This window comes from Acanthopagrus latus, chromosome 22, assembly GCF_904848185.1.
Source record: "Acanthopagrus latus isolate v.2019 chromosome 22, fAcaLat1.1, whole genome shotgun sequence".
Taxonomy (NCBI): Eukaryota; Metazoa; Chordata; class Actinopteri; order Spariformes; family Sparidae; genus Acanthopagrus; species Acanthopagrus latus.
The window spans coordinates 2,464,804-2,476,206 of NC_051060.1; the positions used below are offsets into that span (position 1 = coordinate 2,464,804).

At 39.0% G+C, this 11,403-nt stretch overlaps 1 protein-coding gene across 1 annotated transcript; it reads right to left on the reverse strand.

The window, feature by feature from the left end:
- Window positions 1-5,629: 5,629 nt before the first annotated feature.
- On the reverse strand, window positions 5,630-8,939 carry marcksa (myristoylated alanine-rich protein kinase C substrate a). The gene is made up of 2 exons (XM_037087539.1): window positions 8,531-8,939; window positions 5,630-7,486 (listed from the first exon to the last, which is right to left on the reverse strand). Exons 1-2 carry the CDS (start codon window positions 8,624-8,626, stop codon window positions 6,800-6,802), a joined length of 783 nt encoding a protein of 260 aa, XP_036943434.1. The 5' UTR covers window positions 8,627-8,939; the 3' UTR covers window positions 5,630-6,799.
- Between the last annotated feature and the right edge of the window lie 2,464 nt (window positions 8,940-11,403).

Sequence of the window (11,403 nt, forward strand, 5' to 3'; positions counted from 1 at the left end):
ATTTTGTAATACAAATGTTCTCAATGTTACTAATCTTACAAAGTCTGCTGTACAAATGAGCACTTTTTAATAAACTACAGCAATGTTATGGAATGTTTATTCTCTTGTGTTCTATACCAGGGTTCTCAAACTTATTACTTAAAGGTCTGCATCTGATATTTATTCAAGGTTAAGAATGATTGGCAATAAGAACAAAATTTAATCAATTCAGTTATGATGATAAATAAGTTATTAAGTGAAATTAGTTATCAGTTGAATAAGTTGAAGTTGAATAATCTCTAAGCACTAAAAGGCAAGACATTTGTGTGTTTATTGTAGGCCTTTTGGATGTCGACTGGCTGTCAAGATGAGTGTGATAGCCTAGGGCTGGGTATTTGAGAAGCCCTGCATACTTTGTTTTTAAATTGGTGAGGATTTATACAAATGCAAAAGTAACAGATTTTATAACACACTGGTATATACTATAAAATTACCATAACCCAGTTATCCTACCATCATGTACTGTAATCCAAAAAACAGTATTATACTCTTAGATAAATTACGGTGGATGTGCTGTAAAATAACCACAACACCCACTGTTACTCTACAGTCATACACTGTAATCCAAAAAAATGGTAATATACTGTAAAAAATAAATAACAGTAGTTGCATTGTAAAATAACAGTAAAATACTGGCATCCCTGCTGCCAGTATTTTACAGTTTTGTTTTTCTTTTACAGGGAAATTCTTTACAGTGTATACTTAGCAATTTCTTCAATCTTTCACATTTGGCTCAGTGGTCAATGACATGTTTCTGTGGTGTGACAAACTCATAACACACATGTATTGCTGCTTTACATGGACTTTAAAGTGTGTACATAGTGTAGTAGGATGTTACCCATTTTATTTATTAAGTATGAAGCAATACCAAAAACAGACATTGTGATACCTAAAAAACACAGTACGATATCATCACGACTTATTTAAGCCAGGGGACGAAGTTTACTGCAATATATAGTCCACGGAACGGTATTTATAACAATATTTCAACTTATTTGAACAGTATCCTTTAAATAATATATGATCATTTTTTATTTGTATACAATTTTGTTTTCCTTCTTTAGTAAAATAAAAGGAGCTGTCCTTAAGCTGCACATTAGAAGCAGCCATTGGACTATGTACAATCTTTCTTGTATTTGGCTTGTAAAATCAAGCAACCATCAGCAGAGCTGACGCTGTGGACAGTGAGCTGTAGTTTTGCAGCTGGTAAACACACTGCCTGGCTGTCTCAGCTGCTGTGTCTTCAGGCTTGTGAGGTGAAGCAACCGGTGGTGGAGCAGCAGCATAGCAGCTTGCCCTGTGCGCCAATGGCCTGCTTCATCTAACTGATGAGCCTAGTGTCACTCTTGCAGTGGATAGCAGCTCCAGAATAAGTGAAGAGGTTAGAGTGTTACAAGGGCTCAAACATCGCAGAACATGGACATCACTGTCTCTGTAAGCTAACATTACATAACAGAACTAAACCATCAAAGCCAACCAATCAGTTGCAGAGTAAGGCAGGTCTTTGTGTGAATGAGTCTGTCTCCTTGGGCAATATGACTGTGCCCTCTGCTGTTCAAACAGAATAGTGCAATAACAAGGAGACAGGAGAAATCATTCATACTAATTTGCCTTGTTAGATCCATGAACTTTACCAGCAGAATAACCACATGATGGGTTGTTAGATATCACCACAGACCCATGATAGCGTGGCATTTTTATCACGATATTGTGAAATTTGGTGTAGCATGACATCCCTAGTTTACAGTAAGAAAATGCACTGAAGTACTTCAGCTATGTACAGTTTAGAGATAAAAAGTACTCTGCAGACTCATAATTCAGCTAGAAATGGTAATGGAAAAGAAAAACAATTTGATTTTGGACTGGTTTACATTATCTTTGGGATAGTAAAAAAATAATGAACTTCCTGACGGTGGTGATTGATGTTAGACTGGAGCCCTGATGTGTGTGTAGAATGTCAGGAAATTGACAAAAGTCAGACACATTTATGCTTCTCCATATACAGAGCCCGTCCTCTTTGCACTGTCAGTCAAAATGCACCGACACACACCAAGAAAGGAAGCAGTATATTGTATCATAAATACAGTAAAAAGAATAAGCCATAGTACCAAAATAAGGTTTGGTGTAAAGCAGAAATGTAAACGTTGATGTTACAATGAAATACACACTGGTGTGAAGGCATTGTCTTTATATCTGACAGTAGCGTGTGGGTGTACTTGTTCTAGAGATGGGTGATGATACCAAAGCTCTGAATGGTGAAACACACAATTTTAATACATTGTGCTGGAGCTTTTATCTAATTAAGAATATCATGTGACTGATAATGACAGAGGCTTCAAAGAATAGTGGAATAACGCAACAATGTACATTAGTGAGATGTAATCATAAGTAACATTTCCTCATGATATCAATTTAATTAATATTATTCTTACTTAAATGAATATCACTCACCAATTGTAAATGTTTTGTGTCAGCAAAAATATTTTATATCTCAACTTTTTGGACAACATAGAATTATTGAACTATAACTTATTGCAGAATAACATCTATATTTAATCTGGTAATTCTAAACAAAAGTATACAGATTCAGTAACACTGTTTCCTTTGACTTGCATACATTTGAGACTGTAAATCATGAGGTGTGGCTGTGCAGCTGCAATGTGCATCCAGGCATCACTGTTCGCTGACATTGTCTTTATCAGCACACATGGAACTTTCAAAAAGTTCAAGATCAAAACTTCAACTGACCATAATTCGTATTTACTGTTTACGACCAACTCTCATTTTTGTTTGGCAGTACGAAGACTGAGCAGACTGCCAGTGCTGGAATTTTTCTTTTCCTCCCTACATAAATTGACGGGGATGTCCCTTCTCAAGGATCCAGCTCCTCACTGAACCAAAACCAGAAGCATAATTCTTATTGGCTTGTAAATATCTCTCTTGTGAATTCTCTGTCTTTGTCAAGTGTAACAGTGGAATTCTTGAATCCACCACTTGAATTTGACATATTATGTCCTTTGAAACCATATGATGATATCCATGTTTTTATAACCTGGCTAATTAATGATAAATATCAGTATGATACATATTTGACATGAAAACATTTTCCTGGTGCATTTGGCTAAATAGATAGAGAGCTACATGAGGATGACTAAAATGTATTGAAACACAATTTATCGGTTGGAATAATCCTCAATCCCACCATCCATCATCGCTGGTTGGATGGCATAGTTGATTTTAAACTGTGGCATAGATGGTATAGTATATAGGAGTATAGTTGAAAGTAACTTCAAAGTTGTGTCCTCTTCGTCTGTATAAGGTATGTTGAATGGTAAAGTATCCCCTAATTATTTGCATATGTAGATACAGTAGGCTCTTCTTGTGAAGCAGAAGGCCACCAGAAAGGCTCAGAGGAAAATGCTCCAGGCTAGAGACATGCATTCACTTGAGGGTAAACTAACTAGTTTACCTCACTAGTAAGTCTGCTGTGGGTGGGCAAATTTCAAGACTATTACCACCCTTCCTTTTTTCTGGTCAGCATCACCACTTTCAGGTTTGGTCATCAATTTAACCTTCTCTTTTTTAAATCTGTTATTGCCCATGATGAGTAAGCTACTGGCTGCACTTGTCAAAAGATGAACCTGTATCGTAGCCAGTGCTGGATAAACTTGTTACAAAGTAATTTGTTTGTGTACTCGGATTACCTTTGTTGTAATCTAATGCATTAGGTCTGCAATTCAAGTATTCCATTATTTACTTTAGTTTTTCATAAAAGTAATCCGTTACTGGAAAAATTGCTGCTATCCAGTGCGCCCATGGAGAGCCTTGGAAGCCTTGTCCTTACCCCGTAGAGGAACCAACTATCAGGCACATCTTGAAAAACTTCTTCTCCTTCGTTTTAGTCACTACTCTGGAGTAAAGTAAGCTAGAGAAAACAACATTACCTGGGTGAGTCTGAGTGTTTGAAAGGCCTAAATGCACTTATATAGTTTTGTGTTACTTCTCTCAGTAATGCAGTAACGTAACATGTACAGCACCTCATGTGTTCATTTGGCTCATAGAAACGCAATGCGCCTTTTTTATGTAGTTTTACCAGCAGACTACAAAGTGCAACGTGCCTCTCATGGATTACAGTCTGTCATTGCTCTGTTCAGTAGTGCTACAACCAATGATTCATTTTATTGTCAATTAACCAATTAAATGTTTGAATAATAAAATGCAATAAAAATGTCATTTAGTGTTTCCCAAATCCCAAGATGACATCCTCAAAATGACTTTTTTTCATAACAAATAGACAATCAGTTTACTGTCCTAGAGGAGGAAATAATTTATCAAAAAAGTTAACAATGTAATAGTTCTAGTTTCTTTACAACCCACATTAGAACAAGACACTATTTTGGTAAAGGTGAAAACCAAGCAAATAGCACTTGAGTCAAAGTCTTGAGGTATATGATACTGAATGATCTTAAGTATCAAGAGTACAAGTAAAAGTAAATGATGTATTAATTCACATGAATGTATACATTAAATATTATGAGCCTGATTGTCTAATTCAGTCAAATTCAAATCTGTTTTTCTTCTGATGATTAGAGTCTTGTATACCACATCATGTAAACCAACTTGAATGAAATTCCCTAAATCAAGTCATTGTCATGTTAACATCAGACATAGCTCAGGCTGGTGTGTGGAGTTTGGCCTGCTCTAACCAGGAGACAAGTGACAACACACTCTTTTTACTCACTGTGAGTGACTTAGCACTAAATCACTACAGACTTTATTGGGCTCCGTCACCATCTGCGAGACCAATATTCTATATGAACGAGCTTGCAATGATCTAGGTCATCTTCACTATATGACCAAAAGTGTGTTCAACGTATGTTCAACATGAAAAGGCCAAAGCCCGGTCCATCAAGACTTTTCCCAGTCTGGTGTGGAAGAATGTTACTGGCCTGCACAGACCCCTGATACTGACCCCATCCAACATCTTCGAGATAAGCTTGAATTGGCAGACAGGTTCCAAAGGCATTCCCAGTTGACTGGTGGCTGTTAAAACAACAGATTAATGGCCATTTTTTCAAAAAGACATATCACATATTGTTTATTTCTTGAATGACCAAAGTCCAGTTTGTTTGACTAGTGTGAGCGCTCTGTACCGTGGTCGCTTATGTGCAAGCACAGACATTAAGTATAATTGGAAGGAGCAGAGCTGCTGCAATAGAAATAACCTGCCTAGGATGGCATTAATCTACTTTTAAAAGTTAATCTACATGTGAAACTTCTGTCATCCTATCAGCTTGCGAATGGAGAGTCTGGTTGAGGTTTCATAGTCCACAAAACATTTCTGGAGTTCACAGCAAAATAACATTCTCCTAATCAACTGAATACTTATTTTTTTAAGATGTGAACAAAAAAGCCAAAAACAATCACACACAAAATATAAAAAACACTAAAATGGCTCCATACAGCTCATCCAGCATAATCTAAGTCTCCTGATGCCCTGAGATCACAAATTGTTTTAAAAAGTCTAACTGTTCCTTTAAAACCTCATCAGTCAAATTGTTATTTGACACAAATAGAAGACAGATGCAGCTCAAACTTTATTCACATTTATTTTTGCTTTTAGTGTGCTCACAGAAAATTAGAACACCTTAAGCAAGAGAGTTTAATAGCATTTCTTGTAAGCAAAGTTACATTCCATCTCTACGTCAGACTGGTCAAGGCTTCTCCAGTATTTATGAAATGAAAAGAAAAGAGGAAGAGAGAGCAAGTCAAGATGCTACACAAACATTTGCATCTGATAGATTCCTTAAATTTTGTAAGAGACCACTGAAAAACCATTGCCTGCTGTAATTAAGAAACATACCACAGTATATAAACAGTTAACCATTCCACCTATCACAGCTTGGTTTTTGAGTTCAAAATCGCTTGAGAAGATCTTCCGAGATTCCATTTTTTTTTTCCTCGAGTGTTGCTATCTTACAAAAATGAGCGAGTGGAAAAAGAGCTGCAAACATCTTGTGCTTCTTGAAAACAAAATTTAATTTTGTACAATAATCACAGTTAAAAACACCCCGCCTATACATACTTACATTTTTATTAAGGTCATAAAACCAACAATAAACAATAAAGCCTATACAACTTGTATTCCTACTGAATCACTGACTGGTACAGCTAATGAGAGGTGAAGAGCTCCTATGAGTTTATATGTCTTCCTATAAACCTAACTCTGGGATGTCTTGTATTTCAAAAGGCCTTAGTGTTGTAAACCATATGGTTTGTATAGCTGTTGGTCTCATAGTTTTTAGACTACTTTTGTCATTATAGTCTGTGGCACAGTTCCCAGGCCTTCTCCTCCCCGCCGTGACCCCTCCACCCCCACCCCCTTAGAAACCTCAGTCTTCTTCATACCATGGGCATGTCCATACCATTTTGTTTACATTTTGTATAAAATTTCCCCCCAAAAATATATATATAATACTGATGAAAAGTATGCGGCAGTGTGGATGTATTAAATCTGTTGTACATTGAAGCCACCCACCTCCCTAGCCCGTTGGGGTGGAAGTAACAATGGACTGGGTAGGGTTTTGTGTAACGGGGAATGAAAACCAAAAATCCAAAATAAAGGAAAGCTTTAAAATATCCCTGGTTGTAGACAAGTTCTTCAAAGCCAGGAGCTGGCGGTCACTCCAACACACAAACAGGGAAATGTTCTTTGATTATCTTTTTTCTCCTTTTTTCTAACTTCTTCCTTTTTGTGAGCTTATTCAGCAGCAGCCTCTGAAGCTGCAGCTGGAGCATCTGCTGATACTGCTTCCTGTGAGGCCGGGGCAGCCTCCTCTGTCTTGGGCGCCTCCTCGGCCGGTTTCTCCTCTGCCTTTGGCTCCTCTGTGGGCACAGCTTCCTTGGCCTCAGCAGGTTTTTCTTCTGGTACTGGTGCCGCTGCCTCTGGTTTGGCCTCTACCTCCTCATTGGCAGGCTCTGCAGCAGGTGCTGCCTCCCCCTCAGCAGGCTTGGCCTCCTCACTAGCAGCCACTGCCTCCTCTGTGCCCTCAGCCTTGGCCTCCTCTGTGGAGGCGGTTGCAGCCCCCTCCTCATTCTCTGCTCCCTCTCCCGTCTCCTTCTTGGTTTTCTTGAAAGAAAAGCCGCTGAGCTTGAACGACTTCTTGAAGGAGAACCGTTTCTTCTTCTTCTTGGGGGTTTCGTTGCTGGTGGAAGGTGAAGTGCTGTCCTCTGCCTTTGCTGCTGCATCTCCTTCAACAGGAGCGGGAGATGCTGCTTCGACCTTCTCCTCATCTGCAGCCTCTTTGTCAGCAGGAGCGGACTCTGCCTTCTCGGCCTCCTCCTTGGGGCTCTCCTCTGCAGTGGCACTGCCATTGGCCTGCACCTCCTCTTTCCCATTCTCCGCTGCAGGGGAGGCATCTCCATTTGCTTTAACATGTCCGTTTTCCTAAAGATGGAAACAGTAGCTGTTAATGCCATGTAAAGAGCCGGCATGGTTTCAACAGTCAGACGCACGATGCTACTGACAGACACCAGGGGCAACAGACACTGTCAGATGAGCCCTGACAAAAGCTGCCGAGTGCTGCCTTCTATTTTTGATTTTATGATTTTATACGGAAGTGATCAAACACAAACTGGCCATGCTTCAGACGAAAACTGCAACATGTTTGAAGAGGTTTTCGCCTTGGACTGTGTTCATACCCTGAGCTACACTGAGCGCAATGCCTCCACTAGACCGCAAGGGGTCGGTGTCCGGTCGCTCCAGCAGCAAAGCAGCTGCTCATTAAAACAGCAGATGCTCGTAAGACAGCAGATTACGGAGACCACATTTCCGAAAAATGTACAAAATCTAAATAGGGGTCTGAGTTATGTTTTTTTTTTTTTTCCCTTCCCCAAATGTACTCTTTAAAAAGGAGCGACTCCGAACTGCAGCCCTCCGCCCTCTCTCCGGGGCGCCTCTCACTGCCTCCCTCTTGTGTGATAGCCGGCTGCCATCTCCACTTTCTACTCGAGCATCTGTAACAAAAGGAGTGGCGCTCCGAGCGCACACAGCCCATTTTGGCGTCGTGTCTCTTGTCTTATTCAGCAATTTGACCAATTACGAGCAAGAGCCAGCATAAATAAAGCCAAAGCATTTCATCATTTATTTTAGTAAATTTAACAATCAACCAATATAACACATGATGCAACTCAAATCCTATGAATCAACGTGATTTTAATAACAAAATGTCCAACCAGAGTGGCGTCCTGCTCAAAAAGATTCCCACGAAAAATACTCCAGAAATCTCCAATGATCAACTGTTGCTCATAAACTAGAATCTATTCAGAATAGAAAACAAGTCTTTCCATTTGGTTCAAACTCCCACAGCGGATGCCTATTCAATCTTTCCACGTTTACGCACGGATTGCGCCCGCAGAGCGCAGCCCCTTCCAAAAAGAGCAGATTTCTCTCCGAAGGATGAGAGGAGTTGGGCGTTAAAATATAATTTACCTGTCCGTTGGTCTTGGTGGGTGAAGCAGCAGCCTCTCCGGGTTTTTCAGTCGCGGTTTCAGCCTTTCCAGCTGTCTTGGACAATTGCGCTCCCATGCTTTTCGCTCCAACAAAGAAACTCAACCGATCCAAAAAACGAACAAAGACCCACAAGCTTTCTTTGTTGAAACTCAAAGCTCTTCGCTAACGTCTCCCTGTCTCTGCACGGAGAGAAAGTTGACAGGGAAAATGACAAGTCGTCCAGTAAGAACGAGGAGGAATCTTTTAAATACCAGGAAAAATCTGGCAGGTCAGGAGAAGTAATAAAATCCCAGATCGCTGGCCGAGTCGCTGTAGATAGGCTGCAAAATGGAGAAATTTCCCTTGTTGCTAATAAGATGCGGAGTCCAACGCCCAAGTGAAGAGATGAATGGGCGCTCTGAGCGATGACGGCACCACACTCGGATTCAGCCAATCACAGCTTGCGCTCACAGCGTGGGCGGGGTATGGGAAAGGGACTGAACAATAGATTGTAGCGCTGTGTTTAAGGTAGGAAGGAATAATGCATTTTTAAGAATGGCAGCATTTAAAAATATCACTGATATGACATCTCACCAAAACAAGAAATGAGTAGTTTTGCATTCAAATGAAAATCTAGTTTCCCAACCGAAGTGGACAAGGCTGAAAATTTAAAACATACTATCAAAATACTCCAGAATTTCAAATGGAAACACTTCAACTGAAATGAAACCAAAGATAAGTGTAATTCTTCCTGTACAGTAAAAATAAAAGATTCCTAAACACCACACATAGTTAAAGTTATAGTTGGAGTCTTTCTTTTGCTAGTAATGTCATGATAACTCATCTTTCCAGACAAATGTGAACACCTGAATAGATTGTAAAAGTTTGACATTTTCCTGTGGAAGAGAAGGGCTAACCCTAAGATTAAGAATGTATGCAAATCATTGCATACATTTTGGATTTGGTGAGAATATTAGGGACCCAACTGAAAAGTCTATCCTTTGGAAATCCCACCCGAACTTTAACATACTTTTTTTTTTTTTTTTTTTTAGTTTTCTTAAGGAAAGAGAGACCAAATCCAAAAGACATGATGACCTCAGCTGAAGTAGCTGGGGACATTTAAAACATAAAATGAAAATATATATGTTGAGTGAACTGGTTCTAAATAAAATCACAAATGGTCTTTTTATGAAATTTTGTTTTCTGGTGGAAAGTTCACCATGGTCTCTGTCGGGAGGGCTTACCCTCACTTACACAATACAACAGTGGAATGAGACATACACCTGGTGAGTTAAAGGTTTTTTACAGAAGTTTTGGGAAATTCTGTTTTTATTACATTAATTAAATGATCTGTTTAGCTGTCAGACTGTGAACACCATCACACTGACACACCCCTTTCCTGCACCTCCAGCTTTTCCTTTCAAACAGATGCTGTTTCACCTCTGCTGCCACTCTGATGCTACCTCCAGAGGCGGATCAGAGCAACAGTGAAACTGTCCCCCCTCTCCACATCTGTAACTTTCACACAGACAGCGATGCAGAGAATTGCCATATGATTCCCGCACTGAAAGGGCAATGTGAATGGGTCTAATCTTGGTGATGACCATGTGCATGTTCAAACAGGCCCCTCAGCCTATATTTGCAATGCAAATGCTAACACACCCGACACATAATACACTGAGATAGACTTCCTGGTGTAGTTTCACTCTGCTGTTTTAAATTTGTTTCAAGCGTCATGCAAATCAACAGCACTGGGATGCTCCCACCTTGGATACAAACTACAACAACAGGTTCAGTTTCTGTTAACGACCTGCTCTCTATGTGTGCATCTACAGTTGTGCATAGCACAGGGTCCATAAGAGGACACCAACATCCTTTTTACCTTCATGTTGTCTGGGTGGAAAACCAAACCAAAAGTCTTGATAATATTAGTCAATCAAATATAACACTACAACCGATGGCTCCAAAACTTAGTTTAACATATAGATAAACAAAGCTCACATTTCTGCCAAAGCAGCAACAGTCCCATTTATTTCATTCAAGCCTTTTACATCATCAAATAAAACATTTAAATCCACTAGTTCCAGATTTTTATCAAGATTTTTTTCTTTTTTTTTTCTTTATATAATTCATTAAGATCCATGCATTATTCCCTGAGAGAATAACAAAAGTATTGTAAATGCCGTATCTCACAATGTGATAGAAAGTGGAAAACTGATCGACAGGATCAGGGTCGACTGAGTTGTCAACTGAGTCTGTTCACACAGTTTTCACTGAAGAGGAGCATTTGTTATCAGATGTTTTGAAAACTTTGACAAAAGCTAGAAAGCATCTTTGACCACATGAACTTTGATGCGTAATAACACAGATGTGTCTCTTAACACTACCTTAACAATGTGTAAAAAATAATAATTTTGGTAAATAATTTTTAACAAAAAGGCCAAAAAAATAAAAATGAAAAAAAAAAATCAATGTGGGTCAGACAACATTTGAGCTCTGTGATATTGTTATATTTTCTGCAATTTAAAATACAACCAATCAAATCTGAAAAATGCTTGATTTGTGTTGTGGAAAAACCTACAAAAACTAGCTTTCACTAGCAACGATTCATCCATTTAAGCCAGAGGTTCAAAGAACTATTCAGCTGTCTCTATATAAAGATTAAACATTTACGATACAGGGAATACCCAAGGATTTTAAAAGATGCAAGGTTAATTCATGGGTTTCATGAAAAATAAAACTATGGAGGATTCCACAACACAAGAATTGTACTACAAAGTACTAAACTAAGCAATGTATGGATATGTTATGCATCCTCTATAATTTACTTGATTGTGGTTTCCTGTCTTTTTTGCCATTTTTGTTGTTACTTT